The sequence below is a fragment of the Cornus florida genome, unplaced genomic scaffold, assembly GCF_030987335.1.
Source record: "Cornus florida cultivar Cherokee Brave unplaced genomic scaffold, ASM3098733v1 CherokeeBrave_3.0.0_Hap2_Chr03, whole genome shotgun sequence".
Lineage (NCBI taxonomy): Eukaryota > Viridiplantae > Streptophyta > Magnoliopsida > Cornales > Cornaceae > Cornus > Cornus florida.
Window position 1 is genome coordinate 16441438 of NW_026775573.1, and position 19364 is coordinate 16460801.

Consider the following 19364-nt stretch of genomic DNA (forward strand, 5'->3'; position numbering starts at 1 on the left):
CTCACTTGCAACACCTAGAAAGCAAGAGTATTCTATTGTGGGTGCCCTGGCGATGTCGGGTGGACATGTAGGGGTGAAGCCATACAAATGGTTTTTTTTTTATTTTTTTTTATAAACATATATAAATGGAATTTTTTATATAATGCCCCCTAGAATTATTATTTTCTAAGACTATCTCTAAATTTTCTAGTTTTTTTCTCTTTTACTTCTTAAATTCATTAAAAAAAAAGTTAAACTTTCCATGTTAAATTAAAGTCCCTTTTTTTTTTTTTTTTTTAAGTCGTCGTTTTTCTTTTCATTTTTTCCCCTTCTACTTCTTCAAATAATTCTTCTTCTACAAATCACTCCCTTAACGAATCCTATCCTTCGTTGAATACCCATGAACATGAATATGAATTGACGAATAAAAAATGCTATGAAATCTTGAAAGAAAAACGGAAAGATCCCTCGAGTCTAGTCATGCCATTTAAAAAATGCTATGAAATCATGAAAAACGGACACAGCTGGATACACAGGGTTCATAATACGGTGCGTCAATTTATGAATTTTATTTTTTTTTAAACCATGGAGCTCAACTCAAATACTAAAATCTAATAGGGTAAAAATAAAAATTAGACTAAAAAAGTCTTACAACAATAAGTGTATTCACATCCATTGCCTCAAGCTTTGTTCTAACTTCATATATTAAAATGTAAGCCAAATCAATCGGGGAGAGAAAGCAAGAAGTTGAAACATCTTTTAGAATGTGAAATCTGTCATTGAGAAATTGAAAACAGCCATTTTTTTTTGTATGTCTATGCTTCCTAGCTAGTTGGTTGGTTTATTTATTATGGATTGATACAAGTCTGATTAATATTGATCAAAGGCTGTCAAACTACCTAATCCAACCTTCCTCCTTTATCTGGGTTTGGAATATTCGGGCATGTAACTCATTTTATAAAAGGGATCGCCCTATTCTCTTAAAAATCGATTATGTAGTGAGTCAGCCATTGTTCATAATGTTATTATTATTGTCTCCTAACCACGTCTCATAGCCGCAGGCATTGTTCTAAAACATCCACATCCGGAAAAGCTTTGGGTGGACCCCTAAACGCCCACCGAAGTGAGAGGAACGGTGCTGAAGCAGCTGGTGGTCAGAGAAAGCGTGAAGCAGCATTAACGTTCCTCTGACCATCAGCTACTTTAACGTACCTTTATTTTCTAAACGTTTTAGAACAATACCTGCAGCTATGAGACAAGGTCAAGTTACACTAATAAGATAATAAATAATAGCTATATTACCATCACCACATTATCCATTTTTATAGAGAATATGATCGATGTCTCGTTTATGTGTAATATGACGGAATGAGCCCAAATAATAACTATCTAGTAGGTCTGTTTATGTGCACATGTTTACCATTGTAGAGTAAACTTGTGATCAGAAGAGGTCCTAAAATGGAAGGCACCAACTATAGATATTGATCTAGTGGATGCCAAAAGCAGTGCTGTGAAGTATCAGTGAGTCACCTCTTGATTGACCTGAACAATTACTCTTACCATTCAAATAGAAAACCAAAATGTATTGAAATACTTATTGCACAGTATTGCATTCCATTGTATCAATGGCACTTCTTTTCCACTTACAAATCCCATCCACCAAAAAACTGCCCACCATTAACTAAGCGAATAAAACCCTACAAGGAAGGCGAGCTAAATCTAGGAAAATTCCAAGGAGCAATTGTACTTAAAAAAATGCAAATTCTTTACAAAATGGCCTGCCTTGAGAAACATAACAAGGAATATATGAAATCAGGATTCGCAACGTGTCGAATTTTACTTGCTGAGGTGATTGTGAAACAAAGAGCTGCAAAAACCTTCACCCTTTAACTGGAGGTGTTCTTTCTAGCAGCATAGACACGGTAAGCTGCCAGTCCAACAACAGCTACTGCAGCTCCAACTGTATTAGTGAAAGACATAAGTAGTAAATACGAAGTGTTGGTAGCACAGAACATAAAGGGAGTATGAATGGAAAAAACAGAAGATGATGATGATGACGACAATGCCAACTACCACTAAACAATAGACAAGAAGATTAAATATGTCTTCACAGCAAAATAGCAATTCTTTAAGAAACAAAAAACAGAATAATTCTTCTAGAAGCCAATAAAAATAAAAAAGGCTAACAAAAAAACTTAACGCTTTGTTTAGGTTTGCCGGAAAGGGACTTGTTTGGAAGCCACAATAATAGACTTCGATCGAGCAACATTTTAATAAAAAATGAAAACAAAATATAGACAATCATTATATTTAAAATTAACAAACTAAAAATGATCAAATACAAAACTAAGAACGACACTTTGTCCAGCACACGTCTTAGACATGCACATAAGTTGAAAATGGAACTCCTAATTTCTGACACATGCCTTACACTTCTTGAATGTGCTAATATGTTAGCAATAAAAAGCCTTGCATATGCTGGATAAGACTTTCTTTTAGCATTGAGAAAAAATAAATAAATAAAGGTACCATAGTAAAATCAAATAAGAGTCTACATAAAATTAATTGAAGTTTGACCAAATTAAAAGAATTTATATAGAATAAGGTTACATTAAGGAGTGGACATGGAAACAGGAGAGAAGTTGTCCTATTATGTGCATGCATATAAATAAACAAATTCACATACATACACAAGCACAGGCACATAGATATATGTCATGTCCTTCTAAAATAATTAATTATCTATCCCACAGGATTGATTATAATTTTATTATTCTACAAGTTACAAATCTAATTTTACATTCATAAAATATTTATGCGTTGTGTATAATATAAATTTTTTAAAAAAAATCTACATATAATATTTTGTGTTTGTATCCTAATTTTTCAAGATTTACCATATCAATTAGTCCATGTCGTGTCAATCTCCATACATCAGCGTCTTAGATGCAACACACACATGCACACAACAACAACAAAACTGAATATCTAGACGAGTTATCTACAGAACAAATATTAAAATAAGGACTTATTTGTATATGTAGCTGCAGTACCATCTCCTCGAACAAATTTGAATTTCAAGTAGACGCTTGGAGGCCTTAGAATAAATAATTCAAGTAGAGTGAATATTTTAAGCTTACCCTTCAATAAATAGGTTGTGAAAACAAAATAACAAATAAATACCCATTCTCCTGATTACCAAAGATGGTGAAATAGACCATACTCTAATGAAATTTTGAAGAACAAGAATTATGCATCAAACAAAAAATCAGACCAACTAACAATGAAAGTGAACAGATTTTTGAAATGTGCAGCATATCTTTAAGATTCATGGTACTAATCAAACAAAAAATCAGGAGTCCAGTGTGGACATCCACCAATTTCAAAGATTAAATACCTGATACAAACATGAGAGAACGGTTAATAAGCCGGTGGTAGTGCTTGCGGCTTCTCCCAGCTTCAGTTTCAGGAATACTCAAATGAGGGTGCTCTGCAGCAGTTACTATCCTACGGAATACATTATTAAAATCTCCCAACTTCGTGCTGATAGGTATAGGGGCCTCTATTCCCATATCTTGACTAACCTATAAAAGCAAAATAAGTAGCAGATGTTATTATAGAGACATGAACCATAAATAGATTCACCAAACTAACAGTCAAATTAAAAATAATAGCATCGTTAGCAACACATTGAATTTGTCCGCAGGGTCCTGTAACAGTTGCCGTGTAGCCACCGCAACAACATGCACCACTAGTTGGTCACAGAATTAAGTTGACTTGTCTGATCAATAGTTGCATTGTGGCAAAAATGTTCATTTCAAACTTCTCAATTTGTATATTTTGGATGAGCAGATTTTATAAAATAAATTCTGCCTACAATGGAGAAAATGTTGACAAACTTGAAAATATGCATCAAGCATTTGTTTCTTTATTATTCAATCACACTTCAAAATGCAGCTGCATTATGATAAATCCTAAAAGTTTGGGGAGACTTAAAAGTTTGGTGTCCTACAGAGTGCTTTTTCATCTTGTACAAGGGATGGCCAAGGATAGCTCATCTCAAAATTCAGTTTCTGGTAATAGCTTAGCCCATGAGTTTAACTATTACTGGAAATATGTTTGGAGAATTAAAACTTGAGGAAAATTCATTTTTCCCCCTGGCAAAACTGTCATGAAAAATTGTCAGTGTTAAAGAAGTTAATGATGCAGTGTGTCAATTTTGGGGATTTGAGGAAGAGACTGTTCTACAGGCTTTGTGTCATTGTCCTTCAGCTAAAATTGTGTGGAAAATGAGTCCTTTTAGGTTGGTGTTTGATAAACCCAGGTTCTATCATGGAAACAACAGTGGATTCAATTTATTAATACGTGGTCTGCTGTGGAGCAAGCTGACGATAATCGAATCTTGCCTATTTCTTGTGTTGGTCTATCTGGAAGACCAGAAATGGGAATTTTCAGAAAGATAAGGATCCTCAATTTGTATTGAATATGGCTTTGTCACATTTTTCTGATTTTCCTGAAGTTGTGAAAACTCTCTCTCTTGATGTTGTGCAAATTTAGAATTCTGTTGCTGCCACATCTCAGTGGATTAAACCAGCTGAACTATGTTAAAAAATTAATTTAGATGCTGCTTATAATTGTTTAACAAAGGAATGTCATGGTGATATGGCTTTAGGCGAAGTTCTGAGAGTTGATTCAGTGTTTTTAAACTTTGGTGCTAAGAGAAGTGTTGAAGATGCTTAAATTACGGGAATACAACAATGTGATTATTGACGGAAAAAAAAAAGTAAAAAAAAAAAAGGTGACTGTCAACCTGCACTGTGGTTGAGGCTTGTGTTTCTGGAATGGGGGTGCCTATTGAAAACGTCAAGCTAATGCTAACTCGGGGTGTGCGCTCAACTGGGTAACACGGCAACATTGTAGCTCATTGTATAGGCAAAATTGCTTTGGCTGATAGGAAGGGGAATGAGGGATTGAGATATTTGGCTAGCCTCTTTCTTACGGGCTTTGGCTTCTAATTGTCTTCCTATAACGTTTGTTGTCTTTGGCCAGGATTTAAAAAACAAATAAATAAAACTAATAATCCTAAAATTTGGATAAATCATTGTCCACTTAACCTAGGTTGTAACGGGTGGACGCTTACCCATTTACCCGAAAGCTCAAGCTATTGCGTAATGCTGCATTCCCACCCATTATACACACTTCAACCCCCATCCAAATCTAATGTGGGACAAGTTCCACTTATAACATTCTCCCCTACCTGAACCCACGCAACGCCCTCGTTGTGGTCAGACCACCCTGCCTACCCGGGGACAGACCCGGGCGTTTAGCGTGATACCGGATTAAGGACTGGGTCTGGCTCTGATACCAAATGTAACAGGTGGACGCTTGCCCATCTACCCAAAACCTCAAGTTGTTGGGTAGTGCTGCATACCCACCCATTTATACGCACTTCAACCCCCATCCAAATCCGATGTGGGACCAGTTCCACTTGTAACAGTAAACCTGTAAAACTGCAAAGATGTTGCAACCATCTACTAACAGCAAGAAATCCTGTTTGCCAACTTAGCAAGTGAGTAAATCAGACTTTTCTGGGATGACGTGTAACAATGACCTGCCAGGGTCATTTAATTCATGTATTTGAGTATTATTTATCAAAAAAAAAATTCATGTATTTGAGTATGCAGGAAACAAATATAGCCACGGATCAAAATATGTACCCTTGTTGAATCTTGTATTGCAGTTGGATATGGATCCAGATCGTCTTTAGCCGCAACAATGAGGCAAGGCACCTCATAGCCAGTTGCTTCCCCATGACTAGCAACTTCCACAAGCAATTCAGCTGATCTCTTCCACGAGGACTCATCAGAACTGGAAAGACAAAAGCATCAACACATTTAATTTCAAAGGTGAAAGATATGCAGCTAGCACACACCAGACGCAATGTGCATGCACACAAGCATATATAAATACTTTTAAGCAAGGACTTCCCAGCAGGGAAAATCCAAAAAATTGAACAATGCATTTTACCTTGTGTACAGTTCATAAAAAAATTGGAACAACATACTAACAACATCAAGGTGAAGAAATAATAAAGAGGGGTGTGGAGGACTAAGGGTTTCAATAAAATACAAAACAGGATTCATAACTAGAGATAATACAATGAAGGACTACCAAAATGTTTGGAGCAGAGTTAGTAATATACAGTACCGAAAAAAGGTGTGTGTGTGTGTGTGTGTGTGTGTGTATATTTTTCCCCCCAAAAAAAGAGTTGCAAAAAATCGGCAAAAATAATAATGATAATAAAATATAAGGAAACGTAAAAATACGAATACGGAAAACCAAAAACGCAAAAATACGAATATAGATACGTACATGTGTTATTCGTTGTATGGGTCGAAACCAAAATTAGGAAACGTAAAAATAGGAATACGGAAAACCAAAAACGCAAAAATACGAATATAGATACGTACATGTGTAATACGTTGTATGGTTCAAAACCAAAATTAGGAACCGTAAAAATACGAATACGGAAAACCAAAAATGTAAAAATATGAATACAGATACGTAAATGTGTAATACGTTGTATGGGTCGAATATTTGTTTTCTTGTATGTCATATCTTCATAAATTCTCTCTTTATCCCTTTTGAAAATACGAGTCATCCAACAGTCTTTATAATATCACTACAATTGAACATAAAATTTAAAAGATCTATAACAATCTAGTGTCATTCTCCAAACAACTCATAACCACAACATATATATTGCTATACATCTGTATGTATGCCATTAAGTCATAAGTTCATAAAAATCACAGAGAACTAAGAATTTGATCTAGAATCTCCTTCTCATCTCTTTCTCGAAATTTCTATACCAATGGCCAACTCACACCCATATTACAATGGAATTAGCAAATTAAAAATTAATCGTCGATCGACACAGTCGATACCGTTGTACTTTCAAGCCTTCGCCGTTGATTGCACAGCCAGTCTAAAAAGTGTGAAGATGGTGATTCAAAGCAACAGACGGTAGGTAACGCCTTTAGGATTTTTGAGCAAAATATGAAATTAGAATTGTAAAAGAAAATGGAAAAGGGCTGGGAAATAAGGCAATCTAAAAACAATGAACTGAACGCTCACCTCTTATACGATAGACAAATCAAGTGTTTCATATGGTTTCAAGGGGAAATATGTATGAGGGTTTCTTAAAGACCCTCAATCATTTGATTATACCATTCCACACACACAGAGAGTCTATAATGAGGGGGTCAAAAGAAGTGCATTCGAATAGAAGTAATTCAAGATTCTACAGAGAAGGCAATCCCGGACTACTCGTAGCCAGCTTATTCACAATAGTTGCCAAGATACAATTTAAGATCCTTAATTCTGAGTCAGTGAGGGTGGGCCTTAGTGCAACGGTAAGGTTGTTTCATTATGACCAAGAGGTTACGAGTCATCTTTAATTTTGCGTCCCTTGTTTGCCAATTGGTGGAGTGGTGGTGGAGGTTGTGGAGTGTGAATGGTGGTGGTGGGGGTGAGTTTCATTTGGGTTTAATTTAATGTTGCAAGTGAAGGGTACTTTGGTCCACTAATGCATGATTTTTTTTTTTTAATTTCATGAGCCTATAAGGGTAATAGGGTCTTTTACACTTAGTTCATTGGCATTTTGGTCTCTCTAACCAATTTTTCTGACGAAAATGACTGATTTATGGACGGAAGGGAGGTCTTTGCAAAACAGTCAAACCTCAGGGGACATGCTGCCAAAAAATGTACAAGATTCATCCGATTGTAATTAGGCCAAACCTCAGGGGAGGTCATTGTATTTTACGCTTTAAAAAATTACTTACCAAAAAAAAGTTTTGTTTAAATATGAAAACAAACAATTAAAATAGAAGGACAATTGTGCAATAACATTTTAAAAATTCAAACTTAAGTAATATGAAAGGCCAAATTTTATAATTTCTATAATCCAAAGTTCCTTAGATATGCTCCAAAAAGATATTACTCATTAACCTTAGAAATAAGGGGTATGGTAAAGTCTAGAACTGACAATCCTAAGGTCCCAAATTCAAGTTTGAGAGTAGAAAGTTTGTGCAAAATAAAGGTAAAAATAAGTCTCTCAAGTCTTTCCCCCCAAAAACCCTCCAAGCAAGATACACACTGAGTAATGCACTTTGTTAACTTTAGAAACAAACGGTATCTTCTTCTTATAAGGAGGAGCCCAACAAACATAATGACATTTTAGTTACCTGTCATGAACAAATACTGCTATGTCACAGGCTGCCAAAGACTCCTTCTTAGACAGCAATTTACTAACTCCATGTTCTGGTATCTCCCGCAGTACAAGAGTTTTCTTAGTTCCCTGTCAATGCAAAGTAAATATATAAAACACTTCATCAATGAGCTTAAACAAAGCATACATAACAGACCGACAACTAAATATAAAAACTTGCATGACGGGAAGGGAGACTGAAACTGCATTTTGGTCATAAAAGCAGAAACCGAGAATAGGAATTTTAGAAATGATGAAAACATCTTGTGCTTATTATAGCATATGAGGCGCATATAGCTAGTCCTTATTTATTTACTTTGATGAAACAAGTAATATTTTCCCATCCAATTTAAGCTTAGTTGTTTTCAGCAATTAAACTAATGTACCAGAAGGTTAAAAGACTCGAGGACAGGGACACTTAAAAGGCCAATTAAAAATTCATGGAATTTTGGATTTTAGTGACATCTTTGTAGTGCCATGAGTCTATTTTCATTGCTAGACAGAGGGGCTAATTTTAGTCTTTTTCATATCCTTATCCTTCTCTTTCATTGTCCTTCAATCACTGTTTAAAAAACGAATCAGCTGACGGTTGAACCAGATATCAACAAAACAGGTCTCTGGATTTTGGAACCACCATAAACATTGCAATAAAGGACACTAGTAATTTTATTAAATCTGATAAGGCGGGCAATTAACCATTTCAAAAATTTGGAAAGTCACAATTCAAAAGACACAGAAGGATATTTTAGTAATCATCTTTCTTTCGTTCTTCCCTTTTTCTTCTTCTCTATTACGACAAACGTAGCGAACCAAGAACAAATCACAAAACATGACAGAAAAATCTTCTTCTCTATTACGACAAACGCAGCGAACCAAGAACAAATCAAGAAGCATGACAAAAAAAATACACACGCCACACAAAGAACACAAAGATTTAATGGTTCGGCAAAGCCTACGTCCATAGCGAAGATCCAGGGAAAAAATTCGGTATATGAAAATCTGGAGATTACAAGTCTCAGGCCCCAAATCCTAGCTCTCGCTCACTATTTTTTGCGATTTTTAGTGTATCTCGATATCCCACTCCAAACCCTAAACGCCCTTATATATCGGGCTACAAGAGAGTACTAAACATGGTCCACGACCAAAAAGAACAAATGGGTCAATCCAGGCCGTCAGGCCAAAAAGGTCGCAACGTGACCCGAAACCAAATTCGGGCCACATCACACTCTCCTTTTTTTTTTGGCAAGTTAGTATTACACATTGTTTAGGCATCTAGCCACGTTGGAGGCTTTCAGGTTGCATCCTTGAAAGCTTCCAATGAATTATATTTGGTTTTCTATTTCCCTATTATTAGTTAATTTATGGGTAAATTACACTGACACCCCCTAATGTTTGCCCTTGTTACAATTAGATGCAAATTTTCTAAAAAAGCCACATTGAGACCCCCTGTCAGCTTTCCGTCACTAACGGTGTTAAAAGACACGTAAAATGTCATATTTGCCCCCTCTTTTTTTAATACTTTTATAATAATTTATTTAATGGTGAAATAACCGAAAGCCCAACAATCATTAACCCACTGACTCTCTCTCTCATCCTCTCGTTCTCCTCTTAACCGTCTAATCCTAATCCTCATCAGACCCTAAAAGCTCTATCGCCACCATCCTCTCACCGGCAGAAGCCTCCAATGAATTCATACTCGGCGATGTTGACGGTTGGAGGCAGCCTGCCACAAATGAATCTTCAATGTTCCCTCAGTGGGCTGCCGGGAACAGATTTCTTGTTGGAGATTCACTTCTCTTTTGAGTTCAAGAATGACTCAGTTCCTGTGGTCGACAAATGGGGTTACTATCACTGCAGCACATAATTTCTCCCTAAATTCTGTATTCCTCTCTCCATGGCCACTGTAATCTTTCATGGACATTACGGAAACCCAAAAGATCTTTACCAAATTATTTCAAGCAGGAAGAGAAAGAAGGATGTATACACTCTATTAGGTTAACAAGCCGCAAGGTGCATTACATAAAACTTACCACAGGTTGATCAACTATATTGACTGCATAACGTTCATCAGTGGTTAAAGAATAATCATCAGAGAAAGACCTGCATTTCAAATCAGCAACAATACGTCGTAAGACTTTATTAACATTATGATATACAAAGTAACATAAAATTTAAATTTAATTAAGATGAACAAATTCATCAGATATGGTTTCAGATGAAATGCCTTGCGAGGAACGAATTCAATAATGCAGATTTTCCAGCCTTTTTAGGTCCAAAAACGAAACACTGAAAAACATTTCTCTCTGATTGTTGCTTTTTGCGATCTAAACGTCTTCTCCGAGTAACACGGATGGCAGAGGAAGGATCACCAGCATATCCCAAGTATATTAGATTCTCCACACTACGAATTGGGTCTAGAAGTGTCAAGAGGGCCCACTGCACCAAACATATTTGTAAGAAAACCAAAATTGGTTGCTTGAAAGAACAACATGCACAAAATTAAATCATAAGTTAGATGTATAAATTCATACACTTAAAATTGATCAAACAAGATAACATGTTTAATTTTAATGTCAACAAGTTTTAAAGGACTGCAATGACATTAACTAACAAATCATTAGTTACATGATAACAGCAGCAAGTCAAACAAATTCTTCTTCATTCAAGGGCAACTGGACATACCCAGTTCTGGTCCTGCTACAGCAGGGTCGTGGAGAGGGAGGACTTGAAACAGACCAAACGTTTGGTATTTCACAAAGTGGCTGCTCTGAGACTCGAACTCACACCAATGGCGCTGATGTTTAAGCGCTAAACCACTGAACCAAGCAACAGCCCTCAAAACAATTACTTCATTTAAGTAACTCAATTGAGATGTCCTCAGCCTTTTGTATGCCCAATACAATTTGCTGGGACATCTAGCACCACAACTATAAAAGTCATGGATAGAGAAATGGTATTCTTGTTACATTGCACTAAACAATATGTACTAAAAAGGAAAGTTCTCTTCAGCATCACTCATGATTAATAGTAGTAGTGTACAGTTAGGTAGTAGTAGTAGTACTTTGTACTACTAGTGTAAAGTTCATAAAAACAGTAGTAGTAGTAGTAGTAGTAGTAGAAGAAGTTTGTACTACTAGTACTATTAATCATGAGTGTGATGCTCAAATGAACTTCATTTTTTGAGCATCACACTCATGATTAATAGTAGCAGTAGATGTAGTAGTAGTACAAACTGTACAATATTTGCTGAATATACCAACTTCAGAGTTATCTTGCCCTCATAAAATCTGTCTAAGAAACTAAACTGAGTCATAGAAAATTAGCTAAAGTTAAAAAACCTACACGTATAGTTAAGAATATGTTCTATGTGCACAAGTTCCAAAATAACATAAATGAAAATAACATCTAATTATCCTCTGAATGTAAAAATACAGATTTAAAAATCGAATCCCTGATTATATTCTAGCTGGCAATGAAAAAATATGAGACAAATTGGCACTTTGACACATCTAGATGCAGATAAAATTAATAATAATAACTAATGAATAGTGAAGGAAAAATAACTTCAATGCTATCCAATAACTGCAATTACAACACAAAAGTTGATATAGTGATAGCATGCAATTGGTCATGAACACAGTTCAACTGTAAGGCTCTGTACATTAACTAACCAACTTAGTCACCACACATACATGTAGGGAAATATCATTTCAATTGGAACCCCAGAAATTAAAGAATAAATATGAAAAAAAAAAAAAAAAAAAAGGAATAGGATGTAGATACCTCAGATAAAAACCCATCAAGTAATAGCCATCCCAAGGCAGTTTGCTCAGAAGCTTTCTCGTAAGGAGCTTGACTCCAAGGACTGAATTTCAAAGAAACGCTATTAACAACAAAATCAACATCTAGAGAAAAAAAAAATGATGTGGACTACAAGAGTCCAATTGCCTCGAATATTATATAATATTGAATTAATTCCATGATGGTTTGAAAAGGATACATCTCAAACATGGATCAATTTGGAAGAGTGCAGGATTTACTCATCATTTAACTAGAATAAATAAATAAATTAGAAGTTAATTTGGATGCTAGATTAGGTTTTTATCACTCATTCAAAATGATAGTAAAACACCACCATTTAAGTTCAACCACCTGTATCCAAGTTATCACACATTTAATATATTTCAAATCATGTAATCCGAAAATCTGAATGAACTAAAATCCGAAAATCTGAATGAACTAACGTATACATAAGATATTCCATACACCACATACAAAGCTAATAATAATTGTTATTGAAATACTTAAATGATGAATAGAAAGCAAATTCCTTCAATAGCATGTATTCATCAACATGAGAATAATAGATGCACAAAGAGATTAGCAATCACCAAGCCAAACATCAAGACACCAGCACTTTATCATTGATTTTTCTTTTATTTTCTCTTTGCTTTTTTTTTTTTGTTCCCCCTTTTCTTTTGAGCTCCTATCAGAACAGTGTGTTGAATGAAAACCAGAAAACACCCAATCAAAAAAAGATAAAAAGAATTCCAAAAAAAAAAAAAGAAAAGAAAAGAAAAAGAGAGATGCACATCAAAGCAAAAAAATTAGTAAATGGGTATAAAAGAATGACCTATTCTGTAGATATTCATGAAAACAGCTTTAGCCAAATTCTAGATTCTCCCTTATCCCTTCTGCAAATTCTAGACTTCATAGAAGGTTTTAGAATTATTTAAACTACTATAGGTTAAAAGTGAAACAATAGTGGATTTAGTGTATTTTATAGGTATAATTTGAGTACATGTCTCAAGGATAAGACTGGCACTGGCTATCACCAGTACATCAGTTGGAGTCTTTCAGACTATATCACTTCAGTTTAGACAACCTTAAAGCTTCGATGGGTCACAAATCTCTAGACAGCAACTTACTAACACTGATATATTTCGTTCCTACTATGGTGTTTCTATTTGGGCTGAAATTTGAATTTGCATATAATTGATGCATCTGATGACGACTCTCTGCAAATGAGCATTTATTCAGTCACACAGTTTAATTACACTCGATATAAATTTTTCAACAATAGCTTCACAGAATTCATTACACTCACCAACAAAAAATAAATAAATAAGAAAAAAATATATATAGAAAAATTTATGATATTAGCTGAGCAAAAGAAATTTATAATAAAGAAATCAAAGCTATTCACCACCGATATTGAGAAAAATAAGATACCTTTCTGGTGCAGTAGAAAAAAGATCTTCAAGCTCAGCTGGCCGAAGCATCCCATCCTGGTGAGAATAAGAACCATAAGGTCAATATTTGAGAGTAAGCAACAAAAGATATTTTGCAAAAGGACTAGTACGTACACCATCAATGTCAAACAAGAAAAAGATTCCCTTGAGGAATTCCACAGCTTCATTTGTCAGCTCCACACTCTGCAAATACGACAATTATGCATTAACATTTCGAGGAAAACACTATATGCATCACAAGAAGTCGAAAACAAAGAATACAATCAGAAACAATCACTCAAAAAGTCAAAACTAATTGTGGAGACCTACAAGAAGGGTGGAAATTACTACACAATCATTAAAAATGACTCAAATCTGATTTGGTAAGTGATTTTGGTTTGGCTTTGAATGGGATTGGTCATAGAGACCTTGATGTGATTAACGATAACCAGCACATTACATGGGTTGTTAGGTTCTATGTTACATGGACACTTAAAAAAATGCACGAATTATCCATGTCGGGCAGACAACACTTGTCTAAGCATCTAGTTCGACATAGACCTAACAGGTATATCAAACAATTCAATTTATTATATTATAGATAAAAACTCTCTTAATATGTTCCTTTTATTAATTACATTATTACTTTAAAATGTGTGATACGCCTATAATATAAAGAATGATGGTAAAAAAATAAATAAGAATATTAATCATGTCCCCACGTTCTTGGTTTTGGACATTTACAAATCGGATGCTAAGAAACGTATTTGCACCCGACAGATGTACCAAGGTCCATAAAGCATAAGGTAGGCTATTAAGTCTCAAACCATTTCACAGCACTCGATCAATTTAATATATATTTGTGCGACACGTGTGCTAACAACAACAATTTCCAGGGATGAAGTCACACATTGGGTTCAAGGTGCTGTACCTGGAACAAAAAAAATTTGTTTACCAACCCTCCATTTTAGAACTTACATTTTCTGTAGTTTCATCAAATTATAACTATCATCGTCAATATCATACACCATTGAATCTCATCTTGAATGTGTCTTGACAGTTTAATCATAACTGAGGTAAAAAGATGAGGCTGACCCTTAATGTCAGCCTACAGAGTTGGAAATTATTGTATTCCCAGTCATTTTAACTATATATGTCCCTTTTATCATGTCAATATGTCCCTTGTAACCTTTTTGTGTTTTCAGTTGGGAGGTTGTGGCAGTGATATTTGGATTGCTTTGTTTTACTTATTTTGACAGATCCAGTGATTCTACTGTTTGGATTATATCTGCGAAATTTGAATGTAAATATTATGATAAAGTTCTAGTGGTGGAAACTCACATGCCTTTCCTTGTGAAGCATTTGGTTTACCTTTTTTTGGGGGGGTGTACTTAATCACCATAAAGGTGGAAAGCTTTGCTTGAATGGCAGCTGCAGGAAGAATTTTAACCATTGAGAACTTGTGAAGGGGTATGATTCTCCCAGATGTGTTGCATGTGTTAGATTGTAAGGCAATGGCTCGTCGCCCTCAATATTTGTCAATAAGAGAGGTGAGGGCATATTCTTCTCTCTGTTTGGAATAGTTTGGGTGATTTCAAAATTGGTGCCATAAATACTAGATGATGGCAAGGCAGGATAGTTCATAAGAGAAAGGAAGGAATGTGGAAAGCTGATCTTCTTTGTCTCTTCTGGTTAGGAAAAGGTAACAGAGTTGCCACATGCAAGTTGAGAACGAGATTTTGGGTGTGTTGTAAATCTGAGTTTCTGATTCTTATTATATTTTCTATTTCATAGATAAGTTGCAGGGAGATTTAGTTTGTCGTGGAATGCTTTTACCCTTAATATTTAGGGTTTGGATTTCACACTTGAATATTCTGTATGTGTATCGCACCCTGTGGCACTTTAATGAATTTTAATTAGCAGAACAAAAACACCTGCTACATACAAATGTGCAAATACCCCCCTGATGTTCAATTAAGCCCCCTGCATTTTTTAAATTGTGCAAATAAGGAATTCTGTCAATTAGCGATTAAAATGTCTAAAATACACAAATGGAATCGAGTAAAATATCATAATAAAAATTTCTTGACAAAAATCCCCATTACACAAGCACTGGAGATAGGTAATATAGACCCAAACCGGGTAGAGCAATCTTAACCCATCTTGGCCATACAGTGAAGGCCAAGACCAGCCAGCGCAAATCTCTCAGGCCCAAATACAGTGAGGTCTAGAACTGGCCATATGAGCAGTAAACTCAGTTTGGCCCAAAAGTATTCTCAAGTTCTATTGCAGGCAAATAAATGGTTGGTCTTTTTGTGTTTTCGGATTGCATAGCAAATTGGGTTTTCCTTTTCGTTATGGATATTAACAGAAAGAAAACACCATAAGGCTGGTTAAACTTTCTAGAACATGTTGGAATGCCAAGGAACAACATATATATAAAATAATGAGTGTAGTCAATGTTGAAATGATGTGGGTAATGAATGCATTTACAAGAAGCTAGAGATGACACCAGATGGAAAGAAGATGAAGAAAAACCATCTAAGATAATTTGTCATTTGAAACAAAGTCTAACGAATGCTCAAGTAATGAAGACTGATTTGACTAAAGTTGAAGGTGACACGTGGAAAATAAGGCCAAAAAGAATGTGTCAGACGACCCACATATTATAAGATTTAATGTAACTGAGTATGCAGTACTAGAAGATGTCTATCCCAAATTTTAATTAATTTCCCAATTCTCTTCCAAAAAAAAATGAAATTTTTTCGTTAGGCATAAGAAGCATTACAAGTTTTGAGAAACAGACAGTAATAACAATCAAGATTTACATCATACCTGATCAGAAGATCGTCTAATTGGAGGTGGGAGCTGATCATCGCTGAGTCTAATATCATTATTGTATCCAAATTTCCTTAGGACTGTCCATGTTGTCTCGAGACGTCCCTTTTCTATGAATAGGGCATGAAGAAAGAGGAATCCAGTCAGAGTAAGACCACGGTCATTTACGCCATCCTGCAGTTTTTCTTGCACAACCCTCTTAACACCCACTATTTCAGAAGGTTGTAATGGAGCATTAAAACATTTGACCTGTTTACAATCGTCACTAGATTATTCCAGAACCTCAATCATAATGTACAATGACTTTGTGCAAGTAAAAAATTCTTGCAGAATCACAAAAAGATTATTAAGTCAAAAAGATTGCACAGAAATGAGAAATTTGTTTCGAACAAACTCACTATAACACAAAAATTTACAAGACATGTATACATAATAAGCAAAAAGGAAACCTGAAAATCATTCAGCTCTGCATCACTAAGGGCACCATCTCTGTCGTGGTCACAAAGAATAAATATCCTTTTTAAAGCCCTCACACATCTAGGCTTCAAAGTTTGTTCTTCCTGGTCAAAAAGAGGAGCTGTCGGGTGAAGCACTGCTTTTTGTGCATAGTAGAAAACCTCAGGGATCTGAAATATAGAAATTTCAATAATTTAAACTCTGGAAAAATAAATGTCAATGCCATATGATGAGGAAATTGCTATTTAAAATCCCAAATCAGAAGTCATCGAACAGATTAATCGAATGATTCATGATACTGACCATCAAAAACTTGTCCTTCATAAGCTTAAAAAACAAACTCATAATCCACAGTGTACAGTTAACTATCAGCAATTTTTAAGAACTAAGGTCATAATAGTGCTGGTCTCACCTACTGGGGGTACTACAAGGGGTGAATTAAACACACTAAAAAATTAAAAATGGACTCGAACAAGCAAATTATACATTTATCCTTGTACTACTTATATTTATACTTGGATGATGGAATAAACACACAAAAACACAGAGTTATAGATTTCTACTAGTACTACGTAAAAGTAGTACAGACTGCTATTAGTTGTGGACATAGAAACCAATATCACAGAAAATGCAAAGAGTTGTCATGTCAAAACAGAAACTGGATTTTATTACCATAAAAAGATAACAAAAGGAATAAATATTTACCTGAATTTGCTTTAATGCTGAACACTCTATACAAGTTTCGATCTCCCGAAATTGTTGCATTATTGGAGACATGACCTGCTCCAAGCTCACTGGATGCTGCTCATCCCTCAAATCCAGCTTACAGCCAACCACTATAACCGGCACCTTCACCTGTTCGATATATGAAGGGAAACATTAATATTAAAAAACACTGATATTGAAATTTATATGTGCATGAACATATGATAATGTCCAAGACTGTCTAGTCAACATTTTTGAAGTACTTCTCCAATACTTGAAGGAAGTAATACAATATGAACTCATGATAATCTCAAGACTTCTCTCATAATTTGTAAAAAGTAATCTTAAGTAATTTCATCAGTGTAACCAAACGTTGTTGTGGTATACAAACCTCTAATCTACGAAGTTCTGGAAGCCAGAAAGTACTCAATCGGTCAAGCGTTGCAGGCTGATCACAGGCGTAAGTGAGGACAACAGCATCAGCCCTCTTCAATTCTTCAGCAAGTTTACCTCCGCTCTCCGTACTGAATAAGAGAAACATCACACAAATATAATCCAATTCGAGCTGAGATAAATTTTTGAGAATGTTACACGAAATAATAAAATTACATAGAATAAACAAAATTCAAAACCAATACATTTATATACACATAACATATCCATATATAATTAGACACACTTAAAAGCACTTCATAGTTTCATTCAGCAGCTTTTCCTCTATCCACTATAGAGATTCAGAGTACAAAGCATAAGAATATCAAAATTATACCATACACAGAGAAACATAAATCGTTTATATATGTGTGTGTGCTCATTCTCTTGAATGTGTATAGAGGGTAGGGAGGGTAACCACTGCAACTCACATCTGCAGATCGTCAATAGCTTTCAAATCGTACTTGCCCTATATATATAAAGAGAGAGAGAGAGGAGAGAGATTGAAAACCTGGAAGAGGTATCAATGATTGTGAGAGGCACTCGATCGGGGTAGAGATCATCGGGCAACCTCGTCGGGGGCAACACCGGAGGCATACTGGTCGGAAAAGTATCGGCGGCGGCTGTGACTATCAAGCTCGATTTTCCGGTGCCGCGGTCTCCGGCGACGACGATACGAACGGGTTGGCGACCACCGGAGTTCGCCCTCGCAGCAGAACCACCTCCAGCCATCATAACTGCAAGATATTCAAAACCCTAAATCAATATACATAATACATAGAGATATATACGCGCACACAGAGAGAGAAACGATAGTGACTGACTTGGCAACAAAATCCCTAGGCTTGTTCACTAAGATTGAATAGAATGGATCAAATAAATGTATATGTGTATATGTGTAGATGTATACGTACAAGTTTGTGTATGTAGATGTGTGTGGCTTTGTAGTTAGGGCTTGGATGGGCCACCGAAACCCTAGGATGGGGCGGTGGCGAAGCTTGGGGAAGAAGATATGATGATTTGAGTTGAGGGTATGAGGGTTTTGGACTGCTGTCACAAAACTTCGATGGAGCCGTTTCTGTGACGGGTTTAGTGGGTTGATAAGGATTGTTTGCGAGTAGCAGCACCGTGACCAAACAGGGGTGTAGGGGCCTCTTTGCGCAGTTGGTGCACCGTTTTAGTAAATGGAAACATCATGTCCAAATAAAAAATTCAAAATTGGAACATCTAATTTCAAGGCCAGTCTTTAACACTATTTTTCCAAGTCACTCTCATTAATTAAAAAAAAAAAATCACTCTAATTATTTTTCTTTTTCTTTTTCTTTTTCTTTTTCTTTTTCTTTTTTACCTTGTTAAGTAGTAATAATTATCTAATGAACAATAATGCATCTCAGCCATAAGTATAGATTAAAGTGGTGCATCCCAGTATACATTCCATGATTCCATCTACTATT

General features: G+C 35.5%; 1 protein-coding gene across 2 annotated transcripts; it reads right to left on the reverse strand.

Moving 5' to 3' along the window:
• Positions 1-1535: 1535 nt before the first annotated feature.
• On the reverse strand, positions 1536-19080 carry LOC132299697 (mitochondrial Rho GTPase 1-like). Of its 2 annotated transcripts, none has more exons than XM_059796465.1 (15): positions 18735-19080; positions 18422-18647; positions 17870-18002; positions 17479-17628; positions 16767-16943; positions 16315-16566; positions 13615-13683; positions 13481-13536; positions 12032-12113; positions 10473-10684; positions 10279-10348; positions 8226-8338; positions 5697-5847; positions 3377-3563; positions 1536-1939 (listed from the first exon to the last, which is right to left on the reverse strand). In XM_059796465.1, exons 2-15 carry the CDS (start codon positions 18643-18645, stop codon positions 1866-1868), a joined length of 1950 nt encoding a protein of 649 aa, XP_059652448.1. In that variant the 5' UTR covers positions 18646-18647; positions 18735-19080; the 3' UTR covers positions 1536-1865. The 2 variants fall into 2 exon arrangements, with proteins under 2 accessions (XP_059652448.1, XP_059652447.1); XM_059796464.1 differs by having other exon boundaries at positions 18825-19079.
• Positions 19081-19364: the final 284 nt, after the last annotated feature.